At 60.4% G+C, this 27,458-nt stretch overlaps 1 protein-coding gene across 1 annotated transcript in view; it reads left to right on the forward strand.

The window, feature by feature from the left end:
- The first annotated feature begins 4,177 nt into the window (after positions 1-4,177).
- The window catches only part of Adgra1 (adhesion G protein-coupled receptor A1), a 43,993-nt gene continuing 20,712 nt past the window's right edge, over positions 4,178-27,458 (forward strand). Inside the window, exons 1-5 of the mRNA XM_077105452.1 lie at positions 4,178-4,572; positions 5,293-5,501; positions 12,524-12,651; positions 16,674-16,797; positions 20,155-20,300. Of these exons, the coding sequence (XP_076961567.1) occupies positions 5,499-5,501; positions 12,524-12,651; positions 16,674-16,797; positions 20,155-20,300 (401 nt within the window). The 5' untranslated portion in view covers positions 4,178-4,572; positions 5,293-5,498. The remainder of the gene's footprint in view (positions 4,573-5,292; positions 5,502-12,523; positions 12,652-16,673; positions 16,798-20,154; positions 20,301-27,458) is intronic.

Consider the following 27,458-nt stretch of genomic DNA (forward strand, 5'->3'; position numbering starts at 1 on the left):
GTGACCCTCCACAGAGCTGGCAAGGGTGAGAGCAGGTCACTCCCAGGGCCATCATCAGGCTGGCAGGGCAGGGTCAGTTCCTCATGGACCACCAAGTCGGTGCCGCTTCTTCCTCCTGCCACCCTCCATCAACCCCCACAAACCGAGGCTCTGAGGCCCAGAAGGCCAGCAAGACCACCAGGGCTCTGGCCTGGGCACGTGGAAGCAAGGACGCCCCTTTCCAGCCTGAGCTGTGGCCTGCAGAGGCCCCAGAGCTCAAGCGAGCCATAGGCGGAGTCCCACCCAGAGCCCAGACACAGCAGGGCCTGCGCCTGGCCGGGAGGGCTCAAGGCTGGAGAGGACGTGGACCCCAAGAAGCAAACACCCTTCAGAGGTGAAACCCACCCAAGAACCTAAAGGAAGTGTGGTCGGCATGAGATGGGCAGAGATAGCCAAAGAGCCACCATGGCTGTGGGCACCGCTGGACCCCAAGGCTTCTCTCTGGCTGGACAGTGCTGGCTAAAGGACCAGCAGCAGCAGAATGCTTTAAGCTTATTAATTCTATTATCTGGTCCTTGAGCCCAGCCTCCCCTCAGGGTAAACGTGAGTTTGTTGGCTTGAATCTGTTAGAAATGGTCGACACAGGTTCAGATCTGTGCCGCGGGGAGACGCTGGTTGCCATGGCAACCAGAGAGGGCTTTAGTTCCGCCCAGAGAGCAGTGATGCTCACAGGCAAGCTGGCCATGGCCCCACACCCTCCAGGCAGGCACAAGCCCTGCAGGCTACCATCTCCACGTTCAAGCGGCTCCTGGTTTGTTTCTCAGTCTCCTCGAAATGGCTGGACACAATCAGTCCAACTTCAGTCTTGGGAAGAAGCCCAGGGCCTGGGCGGCCTGCAGGCTGCGGCCATCCTTCCTCCAGGGACGTGCATTCTCACAAGTGCCAGTTGCCATCCTCAGCGCCTTGGCCTGTCCCGGGTGGGAAGATGCTCAGTCACTGCCAGAAGTCCCCTGAGCCATCGGTCTGATGGACCTGCACCCCTTTAGTGGAGCGTAAGCCCATCTCGAGGCCAGCTTCATGGCCAGACGGTTTCCTGAAGTCCATGAATAGCCTGCAGATCCGGAGGCCACAAGGTGCAGAAGGAAACATGGTCTCCGTGGGCCCTGGACCTGGCCCCTCAGCTGTGGCAGGGTAGCCGGGCCTGCTCTTGCTCAGCAGGGGGTGGCTTGGCCCCAGCTGGGTTCCCATCCCTAACAAGACAGGACCCCCAGCAGCGAGCATGCTGGACCCACCAGCACCCTGGGCAGGGGCAGCCAACTTCCAGCAGCCCACTCTCTGACTGTGCCAACGACCTTCCCATCGGCCAGACAGACACTCGGAATTGCTGAGGAGGCCAGCTCTGTCGAGGCCAGTGTCCTGCTACTGAGACCTGCTGGTCAATCTCACGAGATGTCCAGTACACTGACCTTTCCAGGAGGCAGGCAGAGACAGCCCTGTCTGCCTCCTGGAGAAAGCTTTGAACTGGGTGAAGTCTGTCCCCAGTAGTACATCAACTGCAAACGGCCCCCAGAAGGACTAGGGTCTGCATGTGTCCGTGGCGGCCCTGTCCCACCAGCTCTGGGCAGAGGTCCAGGGAAGCTGTGCAGGCCAGGCGGCTCCCACTCCTGCCGTGGTGGGGCAGACAGTGTGCAGAGCGAGCAGAACGTTCCTCCTGAGTGGTTGAAACAATCCGAAGAAAAATGTTTCAAGACACGTGAAAATTATGTGTCACTCAGAGTTGGTGCCCACCATCAGCTTCCCAGCACCCCCCACGTCCACTTGCGGGCAGCTCGTCTGCTGGACAGGATTAAGTACCATGAGGGGGCACCCTGCCAGAGAAGCCCGAGGAGCTGTGATCTGGCCCTTACAGAGAGGTGGTCTGTGTCCCCCATTTTTTCTTCAAACACAGATCGAGGTGTTTCTGAGAAGGGATTCTACAGATAATCCACTGACCATACCCTATGGGTAAAGGGATTGTCCTGGATGACCAGGTGGGTTGCCCTGCAATGGTCAATAGACCGGCCTGAAGACTAGAGCTGCTGGCTGAGGAAGAAGGAGTCCCACAGTGGACAGCAGCTCACCTCGTGCCCAAGATTTCCTGCCGATGGCCTCCACTCCGTCTCCCCGCACTGAGCCTCTCCAGCCAGTGGCAGTGCCCAGCGTGGGCAGCAATTCACCCCCCTGCTCTGCTGCTCTGCAGGTGTCAGGTGCAGACCCAGGAAGTCCCTCAGAAAATGTGTGCCTGAGCCCGCCCTGAGTGAGGGCCCACCACAGGCAGAGTGGCTGCCTTGCACCCAGGCTCCCTCCACTCTTGGTTGACGAGTGTGTCAAGCGCTTTCAGCTGTGCCTGGTCCGGTCCTCTCACCCTCCTCATCTGGCCAGTGAAGAGAGGGGGCCATGTGCCTCTGTGACACCTAGTGGAGAAATTTCCTTGTGGCAGACATTGGAACAGTGGACACGTTGGGGGACCGTGTCTGTGCTCAGTTCTGAGTCCACCAAGCAGAGCCTTGAGATGGGCAGCATGGAAAGAGTGCAGGGCTGGCCCTGCACATGTCACCTGGGGGTAGCATCCTGAAACTTCAGGTGGAGGAACCCTGGCCTGCTGCGCTCAGGGCCAGGCGCCCCCTGAGGGCCAGCTTCTCCAGCCTGCCCCTGGCCACTCCAGCAGTCCTAGAGAGGAGGAAAAGAGGCCTGAGGCGCGAGGCCGCCGAGAGCACAGGGCAGCCACAGAACAGCTGCACCAGGGCATGGGTTTCGCCTGCCCAGCAGACGGGGGTCCTAACAGCAGGCTGGGCCAGGCGCAGCTGACTGCTCCGGGTCTCAGCTTCCCAGGCCATGATGTCCTGCCCTGTGGGAGAGCAGAGCACAGGACCATGCAGGACACAGGCCAGGTCTACAGCAGCTCTGAGGCCTTCTCTCCAGGTCGGGGCGGCTCCAGGCCCAGCTCCTCTGGGAGGAGGCGGGGGTGGGGGGACAGTCTCAACCATGCTCAAGGCCAGACACTCCTCTGCCCTCACTAGGGCCCTGCGAACCCCACCCCCAGGCTGAGGTCCTCCAGGGGAGAATGCCATCTGTGCTCACCTTGCACTGCACAGTAGGTCTGCCTCTGGAGTCTGGGGCACGGGTGTCAAGCAGCCCTCATGGCCCAGGGTCCCTCTCTGCCCATTTGTTCAGATCACCCAGCCCTGGGGGAGCCACCTGAGAAGTCAGGATATCTGGGGGTCTCCAGGATTCCTGGGGGGCTGTAGGCAGATGAAGCCCACCAGGGCCTCGTATCCCTCAGCTGAGTTCAGGGCACGCCGCAGCATCCAGGGGCTGCAGTTAGCAAGAGAGAGGACAGAACCAGCGCACCCACAAGATGCTCCCGGCCGGACCCACAAGGCAGGAGCCTGGGTGCCCTGTACCCAATTCTGCCCTCCTGTGTCTTCAGGACAACCTCCACCAGGAGTTCCAGTTTGGGGGCCCTCAAAATCCAGGGCAGCAGGGGCCTGGAGATGCTCTGGAGCAGGCACCAGGGCCTGAGTACAGGGAAGTAAAGCTGGGGAGATGGGGGGCCCCCAGTGGGCGTGGCTCAGTCACATTTGCTGGGCTTTGCCCCCAGGCACCCCCCCCAGGGGAGCTAACCTTGTAACCCTGTAAAGAGGTAGAGACCCTCCAGGGCAGCTCAGGCAGCGGTGGCCTGCCGAGGGGTGGCAGTGGGGCCCATCATGCTCCCCAGGCACCTTCCTCCACAGGCCCAGCTCCGCCACCCAGACTGCAGGAGAGGGAGGCACCCCCGGGGCGAGGGGGCACTTTCTGCCCCACCAGGCCTGTCTACAGGAGGAGCAGCCTGCTGACTCATGCTGGGATGGCTGGCCTTCACCTCAGTCTTAGCATGTCTGGATTTAAGGACATTTTAATACAAAGACCGAAAATTCCTCCAAAGTCAGTTTCCTGGTTCACGTTTCTGATCTTGGAGTCCTGAATGACAGGTATTTCCCTTATAAACGGAGTGCCGCTGTCTGGTCCTCCTTCCTGGATGGGCTCTGACATGGGCGGTCTGAACCTGCTGGAGGGAGCAGCAAACCCTGGGCGGTTGTCTCTTTAAATCGGCTCTGCAGTGTGACGGGCGGGTGGCTGGCCGCCTAGCTGGGAAGAACCATTCCACCCTGCGGCAGGAGCCGGCCACCGCGCCGCCATCCGCGCCTCCCCCAGTCCCCATGGTTACGGCTCCTGCTTCCTGGCCGGTCCCTGGTCCCTGCCCGCCCGCGGAAGACAGGCAGGCACAGGCGGCTGGCGCCCCCCACCTGAGCCCTGGAAGCCGCCCGCTGAGACGCGGTGAATGCCTGCTCTTCCTGGCTCTGACTCATCCTCTCCCGGTGCAGAGCGCCGTCACCGCTGTGCCTGGCCACAGCTCCAGGCGGACTGCAGCCCTGCAATCTGTTGATAACTGCACTTGCGAGCTCCAGGCCACTGGTGATGGAAATCTGTTCCCCGGTGCTGAGAACCCGCCACTCCGCACCTGCACAGGGGAGCAGGAGACCAGCACCCCTCCAGCTGTCTCTGCCAAAATAGGTGAGAAGTTAGTGCTGCTCCTGGGGTCTGAGTGGTGGGTGGGGGCCTCCTGCAGGATGAGCTGCTGGCAGCAGGGTCCGCTCATCAGGACCATTTCTTGGGCAAACATGCCAACTGGGGGAGAGGTGACTCCCGCCACTGGAGAAGCAGGTTCTGGATAACTTTGGGTGAGCGGAGGCATGGAGCCCGATGAAGCCCCAGCCTCTTTGCAGAGAGAGTGGCTGTGGGAGGGCGCCAGCCCTGTCCAGCCACACCAGGCAGCCCAAGCTTCCGCCTGCTGGGTCTGGCCGTGTGCCGGGAGATTCATTCAGGTTTATTTGATTCTCTTGATTTAAACTGACAGACATGTTTATTTGGCTTTGTGCAGCCTGAAACGATTGAGTTTGGTTCTTGTATTGGATGGTGAGCAAAGATTGATTTTTAAATAAGGACGGGAATGCTGCCCAGGAGGGCAATAGCGGGCTGAAGGCACTTCCCTTCTTCGCCTTGAGGTCCCCAAGGCTCGTGAACCAGGTTGTCACCCAGATCCCTTCGTGCCCCAGACAGAGCCTGAGCAGCAACTCCAACAGGCTGGGCTGCTGAGAGGAGTCCAGAGGGGCAAACTTCCAGAAGAGCCACTGCTTCCTGCCAGAGCCTGGGCACCGACCAGGGGTCTGCCAGCCGCAGACCAGGGAGGACCCTCCAAAAAATAGGGCCACTGACCATATGCTGTCTTCACAGATGGGTGCAGCCTGCAGACCCCCGCCCACCCTGTCACAGCCACCTTGGCACCCTGAGGCGTCCTTGTCCGGAAGCTCCGCCCGTGGTTGTGGGATTTTGACCTTCTGGACAGCCATGGAGGCTGGCAGGGAGAAGGGCGCGACATAACCTTCCCGCCACATCCGGGCCCCCTCCGGTGCTCCTGCCTGGGTAACTCTGCAGGGCTCATGGTGAGTACTGGACCCCCCAGGCCATGGCCTGGGTGCAGCCCAGCATGGCTGACCCCATTCAAGGAGGAGGCCTGGTCAGGAAAGTTGGTTGAGGAGTGCCAACCAGTTAAGGGCAGCCCTCCACGTGCTCTGTCCTGGCATGGGGAAGCTCTGTGGGCAGAGGCCCACGGCCTCTGGCTACCTGGGTCTCGCTGCCTGCCCAGGTCCTTCTGCTGGCTGGCTGGCTCAGTGCTGTTCATACTGATTAGCTGCAGGCGTGTGGAAATGTCAGATCATTTAATCCAGTGACGTAGGTCCTGTGGGGATAAAGCCCAGGCCCCAGGGAGGCCCCCTGGGTCCCTCCCCATCAGGGCTCAGCCCAGCCACAGGCCCTACCCCCACCCCTGCTGTCTGGGGCATTTCTTTGGCCAGAAATGAGCACCGTGTACCCAGCTGGCTGGAGCCGGTACGGGGACCCACTGGGGCCTCCTGGGAGCCCCTCCGGGCTCGCTGAGGTTGCCACGGCCTCCGGAAGGCTGACAGCAGAGTGCATAGTGCTTGTGTGTGCTCTTGAGGGACAGAGACGGGCAGCCGCGGCCGGGCACGTGCAGGGAGTGCTGATGGCCTCAGGACAGGGCTCCACGGCCCAGAGCCGGCAGGGCACCCTGTGCAGACCCAGCATCCGCCTCGTGAGTGGCACTCTTTCTGAGTCACCACCTTTTCTTCTTGTTTGACTCAAAAGGTCCAAATAAGAAAGACACTTTCTGCCAAATCCAGCATCTCCTCAACCTGCACAGGCCCCAAGGCTGAAGGTCACGGGCCACATGCCCTCTGGGACCCCTGGCAAGGCTGTGTCCAAGGCTTGGTGGCTCTCAGAGGATGGCAGGTGGGCACTGGGCCCTGGCTTCCTTTCCATCCACCAGCTGCTCCCCAGAGTGCCACGCCCAGCATGGCTGTCACCTACATTTGGCATTATTCATGGTTTCTGTCCTCAGATTTAGAATGTTTGCAAAATGGAAGCTTGCCCTTGGCAGACGCCAAGAGAGCCAACAGGTGCTTCCAGAGGCAGGGTGGCCATGGCACTCGCCCTGTAGACCCACTGGGCAGGGTCTGGCCACTGCTCAGTCCTACCTACCCCCTCCCAGGGCACCCTCAGCCCCTCCTGGCATGAATGCAGGGCTCCCAGCCTCTCAGTCCCCAGGTGGAACCTGCCTCTGCCCCCAGTGGCCCTGTGGAGCTCTTTGTGTGCTCCCTGCTGCTCCCTGCTGCTGGGGAGGTACCCTCCTGCTCCCCACACTGCAGACTGCCGGGGCACTCTGCCTGAGCGGTCTTTCAGCAGTCTGCAGGGTTGTTCTTAACAAATAACATCCACACCTGAGGATTCCCAAAGGCAGCGTGTGTGGCCGCCCTGCAGATGGCCTTGCCGGGTTCCACCTCTTCTGTGTGTCTAGAGGCTGTGGTGCAGGTGCGTGCACAAGTCCACTTGGGAGCCCCGACGGGGGCCCCTGAAGCACCATGGCGCCTGCACAGTGCCCAGGAGTGAGCAGCTTCCTCTGCTCCCAGTGTAAGCAGCATCTGGTCTTCCAAACCACAACCCTGAAGCAGCGCTGCATGCAGCCTTGTGCCAGCAGGCTGTACCACCCCTGGCCAGGCTCCCTCCCTGGACAGAGCTGACCTGAGCTCTGACAAGACAAGTTGCTCCCTGCCAGAGCGGACACGTCCTGCAGGACCTAGGTCCACTAGGAAGCTGAGGCCACCTCCACTCCCCATGGCAGCTCTGTAGCCCTGACTGTAACCAGCGGACGAGGCCCAGCTGCTTCCCTAACAGGTGCCATGACCCTGGAAGGCAGCAGACACTAAGAAGCATGTGACTGTCGGTCACCTGTGGCCCTCACCCTTGACTCCAAGAAGGCCTGTTCCTAAGGGAATGAGTGACACCTGAGAGTCGCAGTAAGAACTGCGCAGACCTGGGTGCTCCCCCGCCTCCTCGAGAGCGTCTGGGCTGAGGTCGAGAGGGTGCTCCTCAGGTGCGCCTTCCACCCACGCGCTCCAGGAGCCAGGAGTTGGGCAGGGTGGCTTGGTGGGGTGCGTTGGCATTGCCTGATGAAGACCTGTGTGTCCAGGGATGCAATAGGATGGTATGTGGGGTGGCATGGAGTGGAGCTGTGTGGAGGGCCCTGAGAGTGGGAGGGCGTGGCATGTAGAGCCCTGCGGCCTGCATAGGCGTCTGTGGGCCCTCGGGGCTGGGGGCGGGCCACGGGGGTTAGGGGGTGGACTGTGGGGTTAGGGGGTGGGCCCTGGGCTGCGTGCACTCAGCGTGGTGTACATGTGACAGCGCTGCGTGTGCTGGTGGGGAATATGAGGAGGCTTTGCTGGTGTGGGCTGGAACCGTCAGGTGGGGCCTTTGGACCGGCTCGTTCTCTCATCCGATTTTCGTCTGCTGCTGGTGGCACAGCATCTGGTGTCAGTGGCTTTGCTTTGGTCTTGGCGCCAAGAATTGAAGCAGCAGCACGACTCACTGAGGACTCGCTCTACCCGACTTGCTCGGGATTCGGGGCTGTCATTGGAAGGGTCCTCTGCCACATTCAGCAGGGCTCCTAGAGCCATGACGGACCTGCCCAGCCCCTGCCTGGAGTGGAGGGTCCAGCACATGGTGCTTTTGAAGCTTCTCTTGGAGTCCTTCTTCCCCTCCGTGCAGAAGTGCCCAGTCCAAAACAGACTTGATGGGTCAAGACCTCAAAGGCAGGGATGGAGCCCAGAGGCCTTCAACCCGCCCTGCGGTGAAGCCCAGGGTAACGCCCTCTCCCTGCTGTGCCCCAGGTGGATGGGGAACTCGGAGCTGCCTGAGGCCTTCTCTTCATGAAGTCAGCTCTGGGAGAATGAGAATTAGGACCGGGCCACAGTAGGTGGTGGGAGGTGGCAGCTCTAAGCTCCCAGAAGGTGTGAGCTACACCTGTGACGGCATGTCCCCCTCTGGCGCTGAGGGGGTGGGAAGCAGCCTGGACAGGCACATAAAAGCACCTTCCGAGTGCTTCCCCTCCCCAACCCAGCAGCAGCAGACGGAGCCCAGCCTGGGTGCAAGGAAAGCTCCCCGCTCCTGCCACACCCCGCCAACGTTCCAGAACCCTGGCAAGTTCTTTTTGGCTTGCTGCTTTTGTTCTCTCCAGTCTAAAAACTTCAAAATGTACCTTGATCTCAGGGGAGAGTGTCATCCCACCTCACACTACCCCTTAAACTCTGCACTTTAAGCAAGTACCCACCAGTCCAGGAGGAAAGTCTCCACGGTGTTGTCGACCTGTTTTCTGTGATCTCAGGGTCCCGTGTGCCCCTCCAGCATGAAACCATGACAAACGCTACCTATATAGCGTTCGGGTAATTTGTGCTAAGAACAAACAGATTACTCATCTTCCAGCTTTCGCCAGGACCTTTTCATGAAAACGTGATCGCTCCACAAGATGCAGCTGTCATTAAAAAGGCACACGGGACACGTCGGGTCCTGATGGCCATGGTGGAGTCTGCACAGACCCAGGAAAAGCTAGGAAGAGGAGGAAAGGGTGGAAGAAGGACAGGGAAGCTGACAGAAGGCCTGGCCGCGGGTGCTCGCTGCACGGGAAGGTGCCTGGAGAGGGCCTTGTCCCCAGGTGCGGTGCTCACTTCCCCCCGGTCACCAAGAGGGTGCACTTGGAGCAGAGGATTGGCATGTGCCCGGCTGAGGTCTTCCTCCGTCCTCGCCCTTCTTCCTGCCTTCCTCAACACCCTGCACTGCCCAACACAGAACCACCAAGAAGGCTGTGTCCACCTACATCAGGGGAGCTGGAAGGGGTTGAGAAAGGGGTACAACTGCTCACGACAGGGCGGGCACATCCCTGAGACTGTCAGGCATGCAGCACCCTGGGCAAGGGACTCCGTGTTTCCCAGGGAACAGAGGCACCTCCTCGGTGGCCTCTGAAGCAGCCTGCCCTCCTTCAGGCACAGAAACCAGCAGACTTCCAGGCCTCTCGTCAGGCCTTGATCCCTCCCCTCCCAGCCCAGAGGCTCTCCAGCTGTCCCCCAGTCTCTGACCTGAGAGCTGAGCTGGCTCACTGTCACTGCATCAGGAGGGCTCCAGCTTCCTGGCGTCAGAGGACTCATGCACCTAAGCCGTGCAGATTCCAACGCACGTGGGATCGGCGTCATGGTTGTGCCCAGAGAACATTTGCACAGTAAACTCTTCCAAGAGGAACTTGCCCATGTGTGAACTTTGAAATATAAAATGTTACTCTATTTTGCATTAGCTAGTTTGAATTTTAAATGCCAACTCTAAACATGTAGCAAGGCACTGCCGTAACTAATTTGGAGAAAGAAAAACACAGGAAATCAAATCAAATCCTAGTTCCTTAGGAAATTCACTGTTGACCCCAGTGAGCTGCCTGTAGTGGAAGCCCAAGGTGACATCCTGGGGCCCTGCGGCCCGCTCCTGTGCTCTGCCTCACCCCCTGGGTCCCCAGGTGAGAGGCCGGCCCCCACCCCAGGCATGGTGGCCTCCAAGCTACATGCCCCAGCCTAGTTGATGTTTCTACAAACACCTCCGTGTCCTGAGCTGGCTCACTGAGAGGTCAGCCTGTCCAGTTTCTAACGTGGCCTGCCATAGCCGTGTGACCTGAACCACAGATAAGCTGTGTTCAAATGCAAGTGCCTCATGGGCCCTGGGGACAGATGTGATGGGACAGGAAAGGGACAGGAGGCACGCTGCTTCAGATGCCAAAATGAGCCCTCTGCATGCTGTGACTCTTCCCCTCCCCCAACACAGCCGAGCCGGGATCTGAAACCGCAGGCAGGCTGGCCCACCACATGTCCCACTGCAGTGACAGTGGCCCCGGAGGAAGGCCGCGGAGGACTCAAGAGCCCCCAGACATGGGTGTGAAGCCACCAACAGCGGCCAAGGGGCCTGTCATGGGAGGGAAGAGCCAGCCGCCCCTGTGCCCAGCGGACCTCTTGATCCCAGGCCCTCAGGGGCAGTCCCCTCTCAGCAGGGAACTCATCAGACAACTTAACAGGTGTCTCCAGCATGGAGCTGTTTCCACTTCACAGGGAGTCGCTGAACTGTGACAGGCACAGGAGAAGAGCCTTGGCCTTCCCAAGGGGGCAGGAGGGCCCCATCACCCACAGCCAACTCAGAGGCTGGCACCAAGAGATGTGTGAGCATCCCAGCAGGCTGGGTGTCCCAGAGGAGGCCGCTGTCCACCCTGATGGATCCTGACCCGGCCCTCAGCCCTCTGAGCTACAGGAGGTTCCTGACACTTGGGCCCAGGGAACTCAGAAGACCCAGGTGGCCCTTCCACCTCTGCTTTCCTCAGAGGGGACGGGGAGGCCAGGAGTCTCCAGCCAGCCTTCCCTTTTCAACGCTCAGGGCCAAGTATCCAGACCAATCTCAGAGCTGAGCCTGATCAGTGTCCAGGAAGAGAGAACCACCTACAAACTCTGCCTGGGGAAATAGCCGGTCCCACTGCTCCTCCAACCACTTACCTCCTCCAACACCCACACCCAGCAAGTGCCAGACCCACTCAGGCAGAGTGTGTCCAGGTCCTGGAACAGCCTTCTGGGGTGAGGATACGTGAAGGCCAGGATGGGGCTTACCCCCTTTCTTGGTCAGTCAGGAGCAGGTGAGCCTTGAGTTCTCCAGTGGAGATGGTGCAGGCCACAGTGGCCCTGTGCTGAGGCCGGAGTGTCCAGGTGATCTCATGAGCTCGCATCTGGCAGGACGACTGCTGCGCGGAGCCAAGAGTTCTACAGCCCTGAGCCCCCGAGTCATGGGTGTTCTGCCCCATCCACACCTGGGCCTCGACAGACGCCCTGCACTGCCCATGTCAGCCGTCTGGGAGGCAGGGGCCAGGAAGTGAGCACCGGAGGCAGCTGCCATCTGGTCAGCGTGTGGCCCCTAGGGATGCTTGAGACTTGCCCAGAACAGGATGCCACCTGGGGGCCAAGGAGAACGAAACCTCCATGAGCTCCAAATGTTTCTACCAGGACGGTCAGTTCTACTCCAGCACAGGCACGTCACGCTCGCCTGGGAACTGCACCGTGAGCTCTTGGCTCTGGGGCCGTGCACAGTAGAGGCAGGGACACCAGATGAGTGAGGGCCTCGGTCCCTGTATATTTGTCCACAGGAACATTTCTTCCTCCATGTACTTGGGGTGGACACTGCACAGACCTATGGACACGTGCACCCAACTCCTGAGGGATGGTTAAGAACAGAGCGTTGGTGGGTGCGAGTCCCGGGGTGGGTTGGGGTAGCCTCTCTGTAAGGTCCACCGAGACACAGTGGGCGTCTGCCAGGAGACACATGCTGTGGAGGCCAGCACCATGCCTGCGTCACTCAGTTCTGCATCGCTATGACCAAAAGAGAACAGTGCAGAGAGGAAGCATTTATTTGGGCTCAGGGTTTCAGAGGTTCTGTCCATGGTGGGCCGACTCCATGGCTCTGGGCCCCAGTGAGGCAGAACATCGTATCAGAAGGGCCAGGCCAAGGAGAGCGGCTCAGGGCATGGCAGCAGGAAGCAGAGACAAAATATAAACCCCAAACACGCGCCCCGGGGCCCAGTTGCTCCAGACACAACCCACCTGCTGGGGTCACCACCCAGCTAGTCTGCGTCAGGGGATGAGGTCAGACCTCTCTGAGCATTCTTGCACTGTCTCACACCTGGGCTGCTGGGGGACACCCCATGTCTGGACTGTCACACTTTACCTTGGCCAGTCACCTTGGACAGAACGGGATGCAGGCATTGGCTCTGGAGAAAGGCCACCCTCTGGGAGCCACTGTCAAAGACACAGGACGCCTCAGCCCAGCGGAGCTGGGGAGACAAAGATCTAGCCCGTGGGCAGCAGGCGGCTATAGAACTCTTTCATGAGCCTCTGGGCAGGGTCTTCTCAGCTACCATCAACCCCTGAGCAGACATACTGGGGGTCAGTCAGATGCCTGACCCTAGGCAGGGGAGGCCGACTCGTGACCAGCCACTCTCAGACGCCTGGCCTCGGGTCACATGGGTCCTCTGCTTCCTCTCCAGGATTTGAAGACTGTCCTCTCCCTGCCCCGGTTCCCAGGGGAGTTCCTGCACCCCGTGGTGTATGCCTGCACCGCCGTCATGCTGCTCTGCCTTCTCGCCTCTGCAGCCACCTACGTCGTGCACCGGAGGTAAGGCTGGCAGGCCACCTGCCCCTGCATGCCCACCCTCAGATGCAAGCCCTGGGCTGGGCTCAGCACCCTTCCGGTGGCAGGACACCCTCCAGCACCCAGGGCCATCACAGGGGCTCAGATCTCGAGAAGGCAGGCCTTCCTGAGTGCCTGTGGGTCAGCACCCCAGAGCCCATGCCTAGAGGCCAGCAGCACCCATGCCTATTGGTGCTGAGGCTCTTTGTCTGGGAAGAGCAGTCTGGTCAGATTCCTACTTCTGGGCTGGGTTTGGCCACCTTGTCTGGGAATGGGGGATGTCTGGAGTCTGGGTCACCTCAGAGGCACTGAAGTGTGAGCGGGGCGCTGACAGTCAGGCCTACCCACAACCAAGGCACAGGCCAGCTGGGCCTCGGCAATGGTCACAGCCCAGGAGCAGATGGGGACACATTCAAGGCTATAGCAATCAGCTCAGGCAGCGGCAGCCACAGCCAAAGAAGGAGGTCTGGGGAGCCCAGGTCATGGTCATGGAGAGGAAGAGAGGCCATGGCACCGGAGAGGCTGGGGCAGGAAGAGAGGCCATGGCACGGGAGGGGCTGGGGCAGGAAGAGAGGCCATGGCACGGGAGGGGCTGGGGCAGGAAGAGAGGCCATGGCCACGGGAGGGGCTGGGGCAGGAAGAGAGGCCATGGCACCGGAGGGGCTGGGGCAGGAAGAGAGGCCATGGCACGGGAGAGGCTGGGGCAGGAAGAGAGGCCATGGCACGGGAGGGGCTGGGGCAGGAAGAGAGGCCATGGCACGGGAGGGGCTGGGGCAGGAAGAGAGGCCATGGCCACGGGAGGGGCTGGGGCAGGAAGAGAGGCCATGGCACCGGAGGGGCTGGGGCAGGAAGAGAGGCCATGGCACGGGAGAGGCTGGGGCAGGAAGAGAGGCCATGGCACGGGAGGGGCTGGGGCAGGAAGAGAGGCCATGGCACGGGAGGGGCTGGGGCAGGAAGAGAGGCCATGGCCACGGGAGGGGCTGGGGCAGGAAGAGAGGCCATGGCACGGGAGGGGCTGGGGCAGGAAGAGAGGCCATGGCACGGGAGGGGCTGGGGCAGGAAGAGAGGCCATGGCCACGGGAGGGGCTGGGGCAGGAAGAGAAGCCATGGCACGGGAGGGGCTGGGGCAGGAAGAGAGGCCATGGCCACGGGAGGGGCTGGGGCAGGAAGAGAGGCCATGGCACGGGAGGGGCTGGGGCAGGAAGAGAGGCCATGGCCACGGGAGGGGCTGGGGCAGGAAGAGAGGCCATGGCACGGGAGGGGCTGGGGCAGGAAGAGAGGCCATGGCCACGGGAGGGGCTGGGGCAGGAAGAGAGGCCATGGCACGGGAGGGGCTGGGGCAGGAAGAGAGGCCATGGCACGGGAGGGGCTGGGGCAGGAAGAGAGGCCATGGCACCGGAGGGGCTGGGGCAGGAAGAGAGGCCATGGCACGGGAGGGGCTGGGGCAGGAAGAGAGGCCATGGCCACGGGAGGGGCTGGGGCAGGAAGAGAGGCCATGGCACGGGAGAGGCTGGGGCAGGAAGAGAGGCCATGGCCACGGGAGGGGCTGGGGCAGGAAGAGAGGCCATGGCCACGGGAGGGGCTGGGGCAGGAAGAGAGGCCATGGCACGGGAGGGGCTGGGGCAGGAAGAGAGGCCATGGCACCGGAGGGGCTGGGGCAGGAAGAGAGGCCATGGCACGGGAGGGGCTGGGGCAGGAAGAGAGGCCTGTCATGGGAGAGGCTGGGGCAGGAAGAGAGGCCATGGCCACGGGAGGGGCTGGGGCAGGAAGAGAGGCCATGGCACGGGAGAGGCTGGGGCAGGAAGAGAGGCCATGGCACCGGAGAGGCTGGGGCAGGAAGAGAGGCCATGGCACCGGAGGGGCTGGGGCAGGAAGAGAGGCCATGGCACGGGAGGGGCTGGGGCAGGAAGAGAGGCCATGGCACGGGAGGGGCTGGGGCAGGAAGAGAGGCCATGGTCACGGGAGAGGCTGGGGCAGGAAGAGAGGCCTGTCATGGGAGAGGCTGGGGCAGGAAGAGAGGCCATGGCCACAGTAGAGGTTGGGGCAGGAAGAGAGGCCATATCCACGGGAAGGGGCTGGGGCAAGAAGAGAAGCCATGACACGGGAGAGGCTGGGGCAGGAAGAGAGGCCATGGCACAGGAGGGGCTGGGGCAGGAAGAGAGGCCATGGCACGGGAGAGGCTGGGGCAGGAAGAGAGGCCATGGCACGGGAGGGGCTGGGGCAGGAAGAGAGGCCATGGCATGGGAGAGGCTGGGGCAGGAAGAGAGGCCATGGCACGGGAGGGGCTGGGGCAGGAAGAGAGGCCATGGTCACGGGAGAGGCTGGGGCAGGAAGAGAGGCCTGTCATGGGAGAGGCTGGGGCAGGAAGAGAGGCCATGGCCACAGTAGAGGTTGGGGCAGGAAGAGAGGCCATATCCACGGGAAGGGGCTGGGGCAAGAAGAGAAGCCATGGCACGGGAGAGGCTGGGGCAGGAAGAGAGGCCATGGCACGGGAGGGGCTGGGGCAGGAAGAGAGGCCATGGCACGGGAGGGGCTGGGGCAGGAAGAGAGGCCATGGCACGGGAGGGGCTGGGGCAGGAAGAGAGGCCATGGCCACGGGAGGGGCTGGGGCAGGAAGAGAGGCCATGGCACGGGAGAGGCTGGGGCAGGAAGAGAGGCCGGGGCAGGAAGAGAGGCCATGGCACGGGAGGGGCTGGGGCAGGAAGAGAGGCCATGGCACGGGAGGGGCTGGGGCAGGAAGAGAGGCCATGGCACGGGAGGGGCTGGGGCAGGAAGAGAGGCCATGGCACGGGAGGGGCTGGGGCAGGAAGAGAGGCCATGGCACGGGAGGGGCTGGGGCAGGAAGAGAGGCCATATCCACGGGAAGGGGCTGGGGCAGGAAGAGAGGCCATGGCACGGGAGAGGCTGGGGCAGGAAGAGAGGCCATATCCACGGGAAGGGGCTGGGGCAGGAAGAGAGGCCATATCCACGGGAAGGGGCTGGGGCAAGAAGAGAGGCCATGGCACGGGAGAGGCTGGGGCAGGAAGAGAGGCCATATCCACGGGAAGGGGCTGGGGCAGGAAGAGAGGCCATATCCACGGGAAGGGGCTGGGGCAAGAAGAGAGGCCATGGCACGGGAGAGGCTGGGGCAGGAAGAGAGGCCATGGCCACGGGAAGGGGCTGGGGCAGTCTAAAGTTCTTGTCTTTGTCAGTCTGGGATGCTATAACAAATGACCAGAGATTGGGTGGTTTATCAACAATAATTTACAATAGAGGTTGATTTCTCACAATTCTGGAGGCTGGGAAGTTCCAAATCCGTGCCCTGGCAGTTTTGGTGCCTGTGAGGCCCATTCCCTGGCCCACAGGGGGCGCCTGCTCTCTGAGGCTTCTTGTGGTTGAAGAGGCAGGCAGCTCCCAGAGCTGGCCTTTGCAGGGACATGGCTGCCCTTCATTAGGTCTCTGCCAGAACACCCACTTCCCGGTACCATCCCTTGGTAGTTAGGGCTCAGCGTAGGAACAGGGGCACACACTTGCAGACCTCAGCCCTGGGATCATGGGTCGAGAACTAGATGTGTCCAGGGCATGGCTGAGCACCCAGCCCTGGCCCCAGCTGGTTGGGCAGAGCCTCGACCCACCATTGTCATAAGACGGTCCCAGCCCAGAGGGTGTCCCATCCAGGTTGCAGGCACTCACCGACCGTTACATGACCACATCCTCCCCAGGGTCGGACACCTGCTGGAGAGGGAGAAACCCATCTTGGGAACCAGGGGATGATGTCCCTTTGTCCATCACATGGTCAGATTGGTGAACTCTGCAGAGCCCTCCCGGGTTCACTATCCAAGTGATCTTGCACAGAGTTGCTGGAACAGCAGCAAGAGATGGGGACGGCACGGGACCTGCTAGAGCAAGTCGGCATGGCCATGGCCCACCGACTGTGTTCAGCTCCCCGAGGGTGATCCGGGAAGAGTGCTCTCTCGTGCTTTTCCATGAAGTGCCAGTTCCTGACCTGAGATCCCCGTCCCCCGCAGTGCCATCAGGATCAGCCGGAAAGGCCGGCACACACTCCTCAACTTCTGCTTCCACGCAGCCCTGACCTTCACCGTGTTCGCTGGCGGCATCAACCGCACCAAGCACCCGATCCTGTGCCAGGGGGTGAGTGTCGCTGTTTTCATCCTGCTGCAGATGCAGTATCCTCCATGTCCCTGGGGTGGGAGTGGGGCCCTGCCTCCTGTGGCTGGAAGGGAGTCAGGCATCCGTCTGGCAGTCCACGTGACAGCTGTGGACTGACACCTGAAGCCTGCGATTTGCTCAGCTTTCAATCATGCGGAACAACATATTTTCCACTGGCGGCCTGCTCTGAGCCTCCTTCCCAGGAATCGTGCTGTGCTGCCCCTCCTGAAGAGACAGTCGGGTGGGGCTCGGGGAGGGACCAGTCAGACTCCCAGATGCCACCAGCCTGGAGTCAGGAGGAGCTTTGCCACATGCAGGCCACGTGTGGTTCTATTCTCTCAGGGAAGGTAAAGCCCATGGCAGAGGACGTTCCATAAGAACCAGGCCTAGTCCTGTTCACGTTGGGTTGTGGCTCTGGCCAAGGAGCCCCGCTACGGTTCCAGGGTGGCCTCTGTGTGCACACACAAACCCCCAACCTGCTCTGAACCCAGGCTCCATGGGTGGGGCTGTTCCAGGACCCAGAGCAGCATGCCAAGAAGCCATGCAGTCTGTCACTTCTTGGGCCAGTGTCTGTCTGGGCCCCTGGGGTCTCAGGCTGGTCCCTTGCTGCCTTTTTTACTGCAGATATAGCAAACACCTATTGATGGGCAGGGGCGGAACCTCTGCCCCATTCCTCAGGCCCCTGTGACCCACACGGCCCTCAGTGGCTGTTGGCATCCCCTGACCTGTCCAGCTGCAAGTGAGACTCGTCCCAGGCCTCTGTGTGCCTCAGGAGCCACCCAGGCTGTGAGTAAAGCTCTCCTCCGCTGAGCCACCCACTGGCCACATCCAGCACCCTCGGGGCTGCCTGCTCTCCCAGCACTGACGTGGGGTGAGAACCTGGGAGACAGTGCTGGTGCCCAGAGCCCTCCCACCAGATGTTCTAAATGTGTCATGTCAGACCCAGCAGGCCGGCCCAATGCCCAGGCCCAGGCAGGAGAGTTGGAGATGTGTGCCCGAGGAGGCCCCCAGGTGGACAGGCTCCAGACTGCCTCTCCATGACTGGAGCCATAGCAAGCGCCTGGGAAGTCCCGATTGTGTGCTGCTGTAAACGCACCTGGGACCATCCGAGAAGTGGTCAAGTGGGTCATTATCTCTATGTCCACATGTGGCCTCTGATTGCTCCCCAGCTGGGACCTGCCAGCCACAGAGCCAGTGGGAATCACCTTGGGGACTCAGGGACCCTGCCAGGCCTCCCAGAAACCTGTACCAGTCCCCAAGCTCAAGCCAGTCTGGACCAGCCCCTGGAGTTGAAACCAGCCCTACCCCAGCAGAGGAGCTTGGCCCGGGGGATGGATCAGGTCTGGAGATCCCAGTGATGGTCACAGAGGTCATGTCATATGCTCAATGCTCCGCCATCGTGACAGCCGCAGGAACCTCTAGAGGGAATGGCCCTCTGCAAAGGAAAGACCATGACCCCTGCAGAGCCGCCCCCACGTCTTGCTAGGGTTCCAGAAGGAGCAGGCCTGGTCACTCACTCACCCATTCACTTGGCCAACATGCCTGCCAGGTGCCAGGCCATACCATGGATGTGGAAGCAGCCTGAAACACTCCTGCCTCACTCAAGTGCTAGAACTTGACTCTGGGCAGCAGCAGGCAAGACCAGCCCAGCCACAGCTGGTAGCACCCTAGGAGTGGCTAAGCTGCTGGCCGGAGGAGCAGAGCCTGGCACTGCAGCTCAGGACGCCCTGTGCAGGCCGCAAGGTGTAAGACCCACAGCCTGATGTCAACCCCTTGCCTGTGGACCCGCGTGGCTGCACACTGCAGGGCCCTCGAGAGGGAGCTGGGGTTCTGATGTGCAGTCAAGCAGGAGGAAGGGGGCCAGCCTGGGCATTCACACAGCATGGCAGCTCCCACACCAGCTGCAGGGGAGAACCCAGGGGCCAATGCCTCCGGCTCACCATTCACCTGTGACCACAGCCTGGCCCACTCCCGAGCCACACAGCAGAATGCCTGGAGAAGTGGTCCAGCCCTCTGTGTGGCTGGAGAGAAGAGACGTTGCTATAGTGACAGAGATGACCCTGAGCCTCTTTGAAGTATTAAGTGACATCATGAGTGAAACGGGCCACCGCGTGCATCAGTGCTGGCACTGGGCCCAGAAGCAAGGGCGTGAGCGCGGCTGTGTGCTGCCTCCTTTCCCACAGTAGCCCGCTGCGCTTTGGCCTCCCCACGTGTCCAGCATACAGCTGGCGTTCAGGAGACAGAGTCCTTCCATTCACATACCAGCCCTGAGCTCACCTCCCTCCCTGAGCTCTGTCACCTTCCTCGGCACCCTGGGCTGGCAGTTGGGCTCCTTCTGAGGATGTCTCTGAGTTTCTGTGTGCACATGACAATGGCGGCCACACGGGGATTCCTGAGGAGCAAGAGGGACCCTCCTTCAAGCCAGGGCCAGGCCCAGGTGGCCACTGATGCTCCAGCGCCTCACACTCTTGTCCGGGCTGGGGGCCCCCTTAGTCCTTCAGATGTGCACACCAGCCCCCACCCCAGCCAGGGGCCCGGAAGGCACAGGAAAACGCGGAGCCACGCAGAGGGAGCTCCTGCAAAACCATAAACAGAGTTCTTTGACCTTTCCACCCCCATAAAATCCACATCAATCATTACAGAGTTTGCTCATAAGTAAAAATTGAACTCCGGATTTGATAAATCATTTTAATGGTGCAACATTAGCTTTTTCGGGGAATCTCTGTATTCCTTAAACGTTTATGTCCTTCCCAATTATAGCAATATTTTACTTGTCATTTTGAAATGTCAGGTTATTACCTTGAAGGTAACCTCGTTTCATGAAATGAGATGGAAACGAAGTAGTGCAGAATGTGTAATTAGCTAGCGCACAAGGGCCGGGGATGGGATGCAGCTCCCGCGGCCGTTTCCATAGTAATGAGTCACTCTGACGCGGGTGGCTGTCCAAACCTCTCCGGCAGTGCTTTTCTTACGTAATGCCACAGACGGCAGCACACAGAGAGCCCCGCAGTGCAGCTGCCTCCCCTTCCACTGGGCACCCCTTGTCATGGGACTGCAGAGGAGAAGCATGGGGCTGGCGTGGATGCTGCCCAGGAAGGGTACTTAGGCCACGGGCTGCCCTGGGCGCCCGCCAGCTTCTCTGCAAGAGATCAAAGTGGCACAGTCAAGGGTCTCTGCCACCCTTGCTAGTGCCCCCACACCCTGAGCCTTGTTTCTTGTGGCTAACAGGCTGTAGGAGCTGCTGGGTAGAGGGTGTGGTCCCAGCCCACCTGGTGCTCCTGGGAGGCTGGCCGCCCATGGCGGGGGCGGGGGCTGCAGCTGACAACTCTCCCCTTCCAGGTGGGCATCCTGCTGCACTACTCCACACTGTCCACCATGCTGTGGGTCGGAGTGACTGCGAGGAACATCTACAAGCAGGTGACCAAGAAGGCCCTGCCGTGCCCAGGTGCAGACCAACCGCCGTACCCCAAGCAGCCCCTGCTCAGGTACACAAGCCCACTCACTGGCACAGCCCCCACCACCTGAGACCCTGCCCCAGGATGTGCCTTCCACAGGTCTGGGGAAACTCCTCTCTAGGCAACTCCAAGCCTGAGAATTATCAGATCTTCCTGGGTCACTTGGGGCCAGATGGGACTGGGGACTGGGCAGCATGGGGGGCGTCCTGAGGTGGGGCTGGGGACAGTTGCCCTGTGCTGGGAGCTAGAGTGAGGCCCTCTGGGCCTGGGGGCCGGGCGTGGAGGCTGGACGTCTGTGGCTCACTCCCTGGTCTCAGCGGCTCTTTAGCTGGAAAGCCATCACTCACTCGGGCAGTAATTTTAAGGTGACTGTGGCCTGGCATGTGGGACTGGGAGGATTGGTAAAGGGGCACTGCTCCTTTCTCAGGGGACGCACAGTAGATGTGGCAGGAACCACTGTGTGCTGGGGCCCTGGGGACAGCTTAGGACAAGGGCAAGGTAGTGGCCTCCCTCTCGTGGGGCAGAGCAGGGAAGTCCCACAGAACCAGAGGTCCCCAGCTCCTCACACCAGCAACCATAACAGGAGAGCAACAGGAGCTCTGCCATCCACTCTTCTAAGTGGAGACTGAGCCTCAAACTCTGCAGCCTGCACCTCCCAGCTCTAAGCAGGCCTCGTCTCTCCTGTCTAGAAGGTCACTGGGTCTCCACCTTGAGCCTCTTACTGAATTTTCCTGGAATGACCTACATGTGGTTCTTGTGAGAGCCACCTGCTGCTATGAGGAGTGATGCAGGGACGGTGGAAGCCCAGGCCCTCATACAGCTCCCTCTGGCCCTGACCTCGAAGGGCTACTCCAAACTCCACCATGGTCTAGCACCATTGAAAGAGCATCTGGGGGCAGGCTGCCCAGGGCAACCCCGAGCCCCTCTGCAGCTCTTTGGCCTGTGCTGCTGGGAATGTGCGGCACCTGCCTCTCCCCAGGAACCTATAAGCTGGAATCTTTCCTCTCTGAGACCCCAAGGGCCCTGAGCACACTTGACAACAGCCCTGGCCACGTCCTCTTTGACCCAGCATTCCACTCAGAAGTGGCTCTTCAATGGGTGGCTATGCAATGGGCATCCTGGGTCTGCACTGCTGGCCCCAGGCCCAAAACTCACATGCAGTCCAGGCATTTCAATAACAGAAAGCAGGTCTGAGCCCCAGGAGCTGTTCGACCCTGGGGAGCAGGAGCCTCGGAGCACCTTACCAGGTGCACATCCTGCTCAACAGCCTGGACAGAACATTGCCCCCTTCTTGTTGGACCCTTGGCCATGGCAGCTGGGCAGCCAGTTCCTATGGGCAGCAGGCTGTACTTCTATCTGAGCTTGAGGGAGTCCTGAGTGTCCTGGCCCAACCTGAAGTTCTCCAATGGGATAAAAAGAAAATAACGTCCCAAATGCTCTGCAGGATGCCCAGTGGTGCTCTGGGGCTCCCTGCATCCTGAGAAGCCTCTTCCTGAGGCCACACGGGGTTCTGTGGCACTCCACACCCCTCACTGGACATGGGGAAACCAAGCGCAGTCCAGGGGAGCACAGGAAAGTACAGCCGTGGGAGATGTTGCAGGACTCAAGTGGATGAACCCAGGATAAGCCTGCCTCCTCTTTCTGCATGAGCCTGCGCACCCCGTGGCTGGGTCACCTTGGGTGCCTCCTCTCTCCGTGAGACCACCTGGTGAACAGAGGGTGCTGACCTTTCTGCCCCAACATATGGACCAGGAGCCTGCCCTTGGGTCAGCTGGGTGGCGGAGCGGGAAGGTTCAGTGGAGGCCTGGAAGAATGAGGCCTCAGCCTCTTGCAGCTGGAAACTTCCTGCTAAGTGGACTCACTGCCAAGGTCCAAGTCATGTCTACCTGCTCCCAATGGTTATGGAGGTCTGTGGTTTCCCGAAAGCATGCGCCTAGGCCCAGCAGACATTTGGCCACTTGAGATGGTAATTTGCCTGGTCTCGCCTCCCCTCACTCTTGGACGTGCCCCTGGTGCACATGGTCTGTACTGAGGCAAGGCTCCCGAGCACCCTGTTTGGAAGCATCACATGGGTGTCCAGACCCTCAGAGAACAGCCTGCTGGGCGTGTGCAGAAGCTGCAAAGCAGTGACCCTCCCCGGTCTCCCTGATGACAGAGCCCACACCAGCATGCGTCTCTGGGACATGAGCCAAACTGGAGCACCAAAGAGGGGGCCGTGGCCACTACAGCAGTCCCCAGGCCCAGTCCTGTGTGGGGCCAGGTGAGTGCCCAGACATGGGCATGGGGACAAGCCATCAGAGGCCAAAGGCTCTCAGGTGAAGGGAGGCCATGGGCCACCACAGCTCATAGCCCAGCTCCACTGGGTCACACAGACAAGCAGTTCACAGCAGAGGAGGGGCTGCACTTTCACGGGACTGAGTCCTGCACCTGCAGCTCCTGGTTCCTCCCAGCAACACTCCGTCGTCTGCAGTGCACAAGTCCTGCCTCTCCTGGGTCTGGCCTCTCCGGGGTCTGGCCTCTCCGGGGTCTGCTTCCTTCTCACTCTCAGTGTACACAGGGTTCCCATCTGCATCCCACCTTTCAATGTGCAGAAATACAATTCCTACCCACAGCTTTGCTAATTCCTCGTGTCAACTGTGCCTGGGGACGGTGCTGCCCTTCCACACCAGCCCATGCCCTCCAGCTCCTCTTTCTGCCTGACTGCTCTGAGCCATGCCTCAAGTCCAGCAGAGGTCATCACTGTTTTTCTTCCTAAAATCTAGCTCTTGTTTATCTGTTTCCCTATTTCTCTATGATTTCTGCTCTGGTCTGGATGCCTTTTCTCCCCGGCCTTTAGCTGGTTTGCTCTTCCTTCTGGTTCTAGGGCATAAACTCCATCATTGGTTTGAAACCTTTCTCCTGTAAGGTGGACATTTCCCTCCAACTGCACCGCTGTGTCCCAAGGTGTGTTGTGGGGCTTCTGGTCGAGCTCAGAGCATCTTCAACCTTCCCTTGGGGTTTCCTCCTTGGCCACTGATTGCTTAAGAGTGTATAGTTACATCCTCACAGATCAGTAGACATTCAAGGGGAAACACCTCCCTAGAAATGTGTGGGACTTTGGGTGGTGGATCATGGAGATTCCCATCTGATTGAATGGTTATGGCTGGCCAGTCTCTGTGGAGACATCTCTGCAGTGATGAGACATGTCTGTTCCTTCCCCATGTTTGGAAAATCCACATCTGCCATGTGGCTCTGCAGCTGCAGCAGGGCCACAGAAGGGCCAGGAGGGGCTTAACCTGTGCATTCTGCTGTGTGGCCAACTGCAGCCAGGCTGGCCAATACCTGCTTTCCTGGGATTTCAGGAGATCTAGGGCTGTTGGCCATGTGGCCAGGAGAGCTGCCACCTATAGAGAGGTGGTTAGGCCTGCCAGGGTTAGGCCCCTGAGCAGGCTTCACCCAGACCTCACTGGGCAGAACCAAGGGCCTGGAGTCTCTGGCCCAGGCATAGCTGTAAATTGAGTGTGAGTCAGGCCTGGCACTTTGGTCCTGCAGGTGAGATACAAGAACTGAGTATCAGCCTCGGCCAACACAAGTGCTGCCCTTATTCTTAGAGAAGGGGTTTAGGAGGGACATCCTCAGGGCCTGGAGCCCTGTCCTCAGCATGAGGACTGGTCTGGATTTCCCAAAGGAGTGAGGGTGACCTTGGGAAGAGCCAGCAGACACCAGAGCAGAGCACAAAGTGAAGAAAGATGGTGCTGGGGAAGAAGAGATGGGAGGGACACCAGGAGGCAAGAGAGGAGACCCCAAGAGGGCAGTGGCCCAGGTGAAAGGGACAGGACTGCACTGAACATGGTCCATCCAGCTCCTGGGAGACACTGCCCAGACAACCCAGGACCCACAGGGCCTCTTCTGACGGTGAGATATGTTACTAGCCCCACCATTGTCACATCTGACACCCTGAACTTCTGCTCATGGATCTCTGTCTCCTTGCTAGACAGACTTCACGTGGTCCAAATGGTCAGACACATGGTTCCACCACCTACAGAGGAAATCAACTGCCTCAAGTGTGAAAGTAAGGAACTATGACTGCCCTCCCATTATCCACAGGGAACCAGAACTTCCCTACACTCTCCACAAGGAATCAAGATCTTCCATCCACTGTCCACAGGGAACCAGGACCTCCCATACACTGTCCACATGGAACCAGGACCTCCATCCTCTTTCCAAAGAGAACCAGGAACTCCCTCCACCATCCACAGGGAACCAGGACCTCACTCCACTGTCCACAGGGAACCAGGACCTCCGACCACTGTCCACAGGGAACCAGGACCTCTCTCCACTGTCCTATGGAACCAGGACCTAACACCACTGTCCATAGGAAACCAGGACATCACACCACTGACCATAGGGAACTAGGACCTCACTCCACTGTCCACAGGGAACCAGGACCTCCCACCACTGTCCACAGGGAACTAGGACCTCCCATCCACTGTCCATAGGGAATCAGGACCTCTCTCCACTCTCCACAGGGAACCAGGACCTCACTCCACTCTCCACAGGGAACCAGGACCTCACTCCACTCTCCACAGGGAATTAGGTTCTCCCATCACTCTCCACAGGGAACTAGGACCTCACTCCACTCTCCACAGGGAACCAGGACCTCCCACCACTCTCCACAGAGAACCAGGACCTCCCACCACTCTCCACAGGGAACTAGGACCTCACTCCACTCTCCACAGGGAACCAGGACCTCACTCCACTCTCCACAGGGAACCAGGACCTCACTCCACTCTCCACAGGGAACCAGGACCTCACTCCACTCTCCACAGGGAACCAGGACCTCACTCCACTCTCCACAGGGAACCAGGACCTCCCACCACTCTCCACAGGGAACCAGGACCTCACTCCACTCTCCATAGGGAACCAGGACCTCACTCCACTCTCCACAGGGAACCAGGACCTCACTCCACTCTCCACAGGGAACCAGGACCTCCCACCACTCTCCACAGGGAACCAGGACCTCACTCCACTCTCCACAGGGAACCAGGACCTCACTCCACTCTCCACAGGGAACCAGGACCTCCCACCACTCTCCACAGGGAACCAGGACCTCCCACCACTCTCCACAGGGAAGCAGGACCTCACTCCACTCTCCACAGGGAACCAGGACCTCCCATCACTCTCCACAGGGAACCAGGACCTCACTCCACTCTCCACAGGGAAGCAGGACCTCACTCCACTCTCCACAGGGAACCAGGACCTCCGACCACTCTCCACAGGGAACCAGGACCTCCCACCACTCTCCACAGGGAACCAGGACCTCACTCCACTCTCCACAGGGAACTAGGACCTCACTCCACTCTCCACAGGGAACCAGGACCTCCCACCACTCCCCACAGGGAACCAGGACCTCCCTCCACTCTCCACAAAAACCAGGACCTCACTCCACTCTCCACAGGGAACCAGGACCTCACTCCACTCTCCACAGGGAACCAGGACCTCACTCCACTCTCCACAGGGAACCAGGACCTCCCACCACTCCCCACAGGGAACCAGGACCTCCCTCCACTCTCCACAGGGAACCAGGACCTCACTCCACTCTCCACAGGGAACCAGGACCTCACTCCACTCTCCACAGGGAACCAGGACCTCACTCCACTCTCCACAGGGAACCAGGACCTCCCACCACTCCCCACAGGGAACCAGGACCTCCCTCCACTCTCCACAGGGAACCAGGACCTCACTCCACTCTCCACAGGGAACCAGGACCTCACTCCACTCTCCACAGGGAACCAGGACCTCCCACCACTCTCCACAGGGAACCAGGACCTCACTCCACTCTCCACAGGGAACTAGGACCTCACTCCACTCTCCACAGGGAACCAGGACCTCCCACCACTCCCCACAGGGAACCAGGACCTCCCACCACTCTCCACAGGGAACCAGGACCTCACTCCACTCTCCACAGGGAACCAGGACCTCCCACCACTCCCCACAGGGAACCAGGACCTCCCTCCACTCTCCACAGGGAACCAGGACCTCACTCCACTCTCCACAGGGAACCAGGACCTCACTCCACTCTCCATAGGGAACCAGGACCTCACTCCACTCTCCACAGGGAACCAGGACCTCACTCCACTCTCCACAGGGAACCAGGACCTCCCACCACTCCCCACAGGGAACCAGGACCTCCCACCACTCTCCACAGGGAACCAGGACCTCCCACCACTCTCCACAGGGAACCAGGACCTCCCTCCACTCTCCATAGGGAACCAGGACCTCCCACCACTCCCCACAGGGAACCAGGACCTCCCTCCACTCTCCACAGGGAACCAGGACCTCCCTCCACTCTCCACAGGGAACCAGGACCTCACTCCACTCTCCACAGGGAACCAGGACCTCACTCCACTCTCCATAGGGAACCAGGACCTCACTCCACTCTCCACAGGGAACCAGGACCTCACTCCACTCTCCACAGGGAACCAGGACCTCACTCCACTCTCCACAGGGAACCAGGACCTCACTCCACTCTCCACAGGGAACCAGGACCTCCCACCACTCCCCACAGGGAACCAGGACCTCCCTCCACTCTCCACAGGGAACCAGGACCTCACTCCACTCTCCACAGGGAACCAGGACCTCACTCCACTCTCCATAGGGAACCAGGACCTCACTCCACTCTCCACAGGGAACCAGGACCTCACTCCACTCTCCACAGGGAACCAGGACCTCACTCCACTCTCCACAGGGAACCAGGACCTCCCACCACTCTCCACAGGGAACCAGGACCTCATTCCACTCTCCACAGGGAACCAGGACCTCACTCCACTCTCCACAGGGAATCAGGACCTCACTCCACTCTCCACAGGGAAGCAGGACCTCCCACCACTCTCCACAGGGAAGCAGGACCTCACTCCACTCTCCACAGGGAACCAGGACCTCACTCCACTCTCCACAGGGAACCAGGACCTCATTCCACTCTCCACAGGGAACCAGGACCTCCCACCACTCTCCACAGGGAACCAGGACCTCCCTCCACTCTCCCCAGGGAACCAGGACCTCACTCCACTCTCCACAGGGAACCAAGACCTCACTCCACTCTCCACAGGGAACCAGGACCTCCCACCACTCTCCACAGGGAACCAGGACCTCACTCCACTCTCCACAGGAACCAGGACCTCACTCCACTCTCCACAGGGAACCAAGACC

The sequence above is a fragment of the Callospermophilus lateralis genome, chromosome 15 (assembly GCF_048772815.1).
Source record: "Callospermophilus lateralis isolate mCalLat2 chromosome 15, mCalLat2.hap1, whole genome shotgun sequence".
NCBI lineage: Eukaryota > Metazoa > Chordata > Mammalia > Rodentia > Sciuridae > Callospermophilus > Callospermophilus lateralis.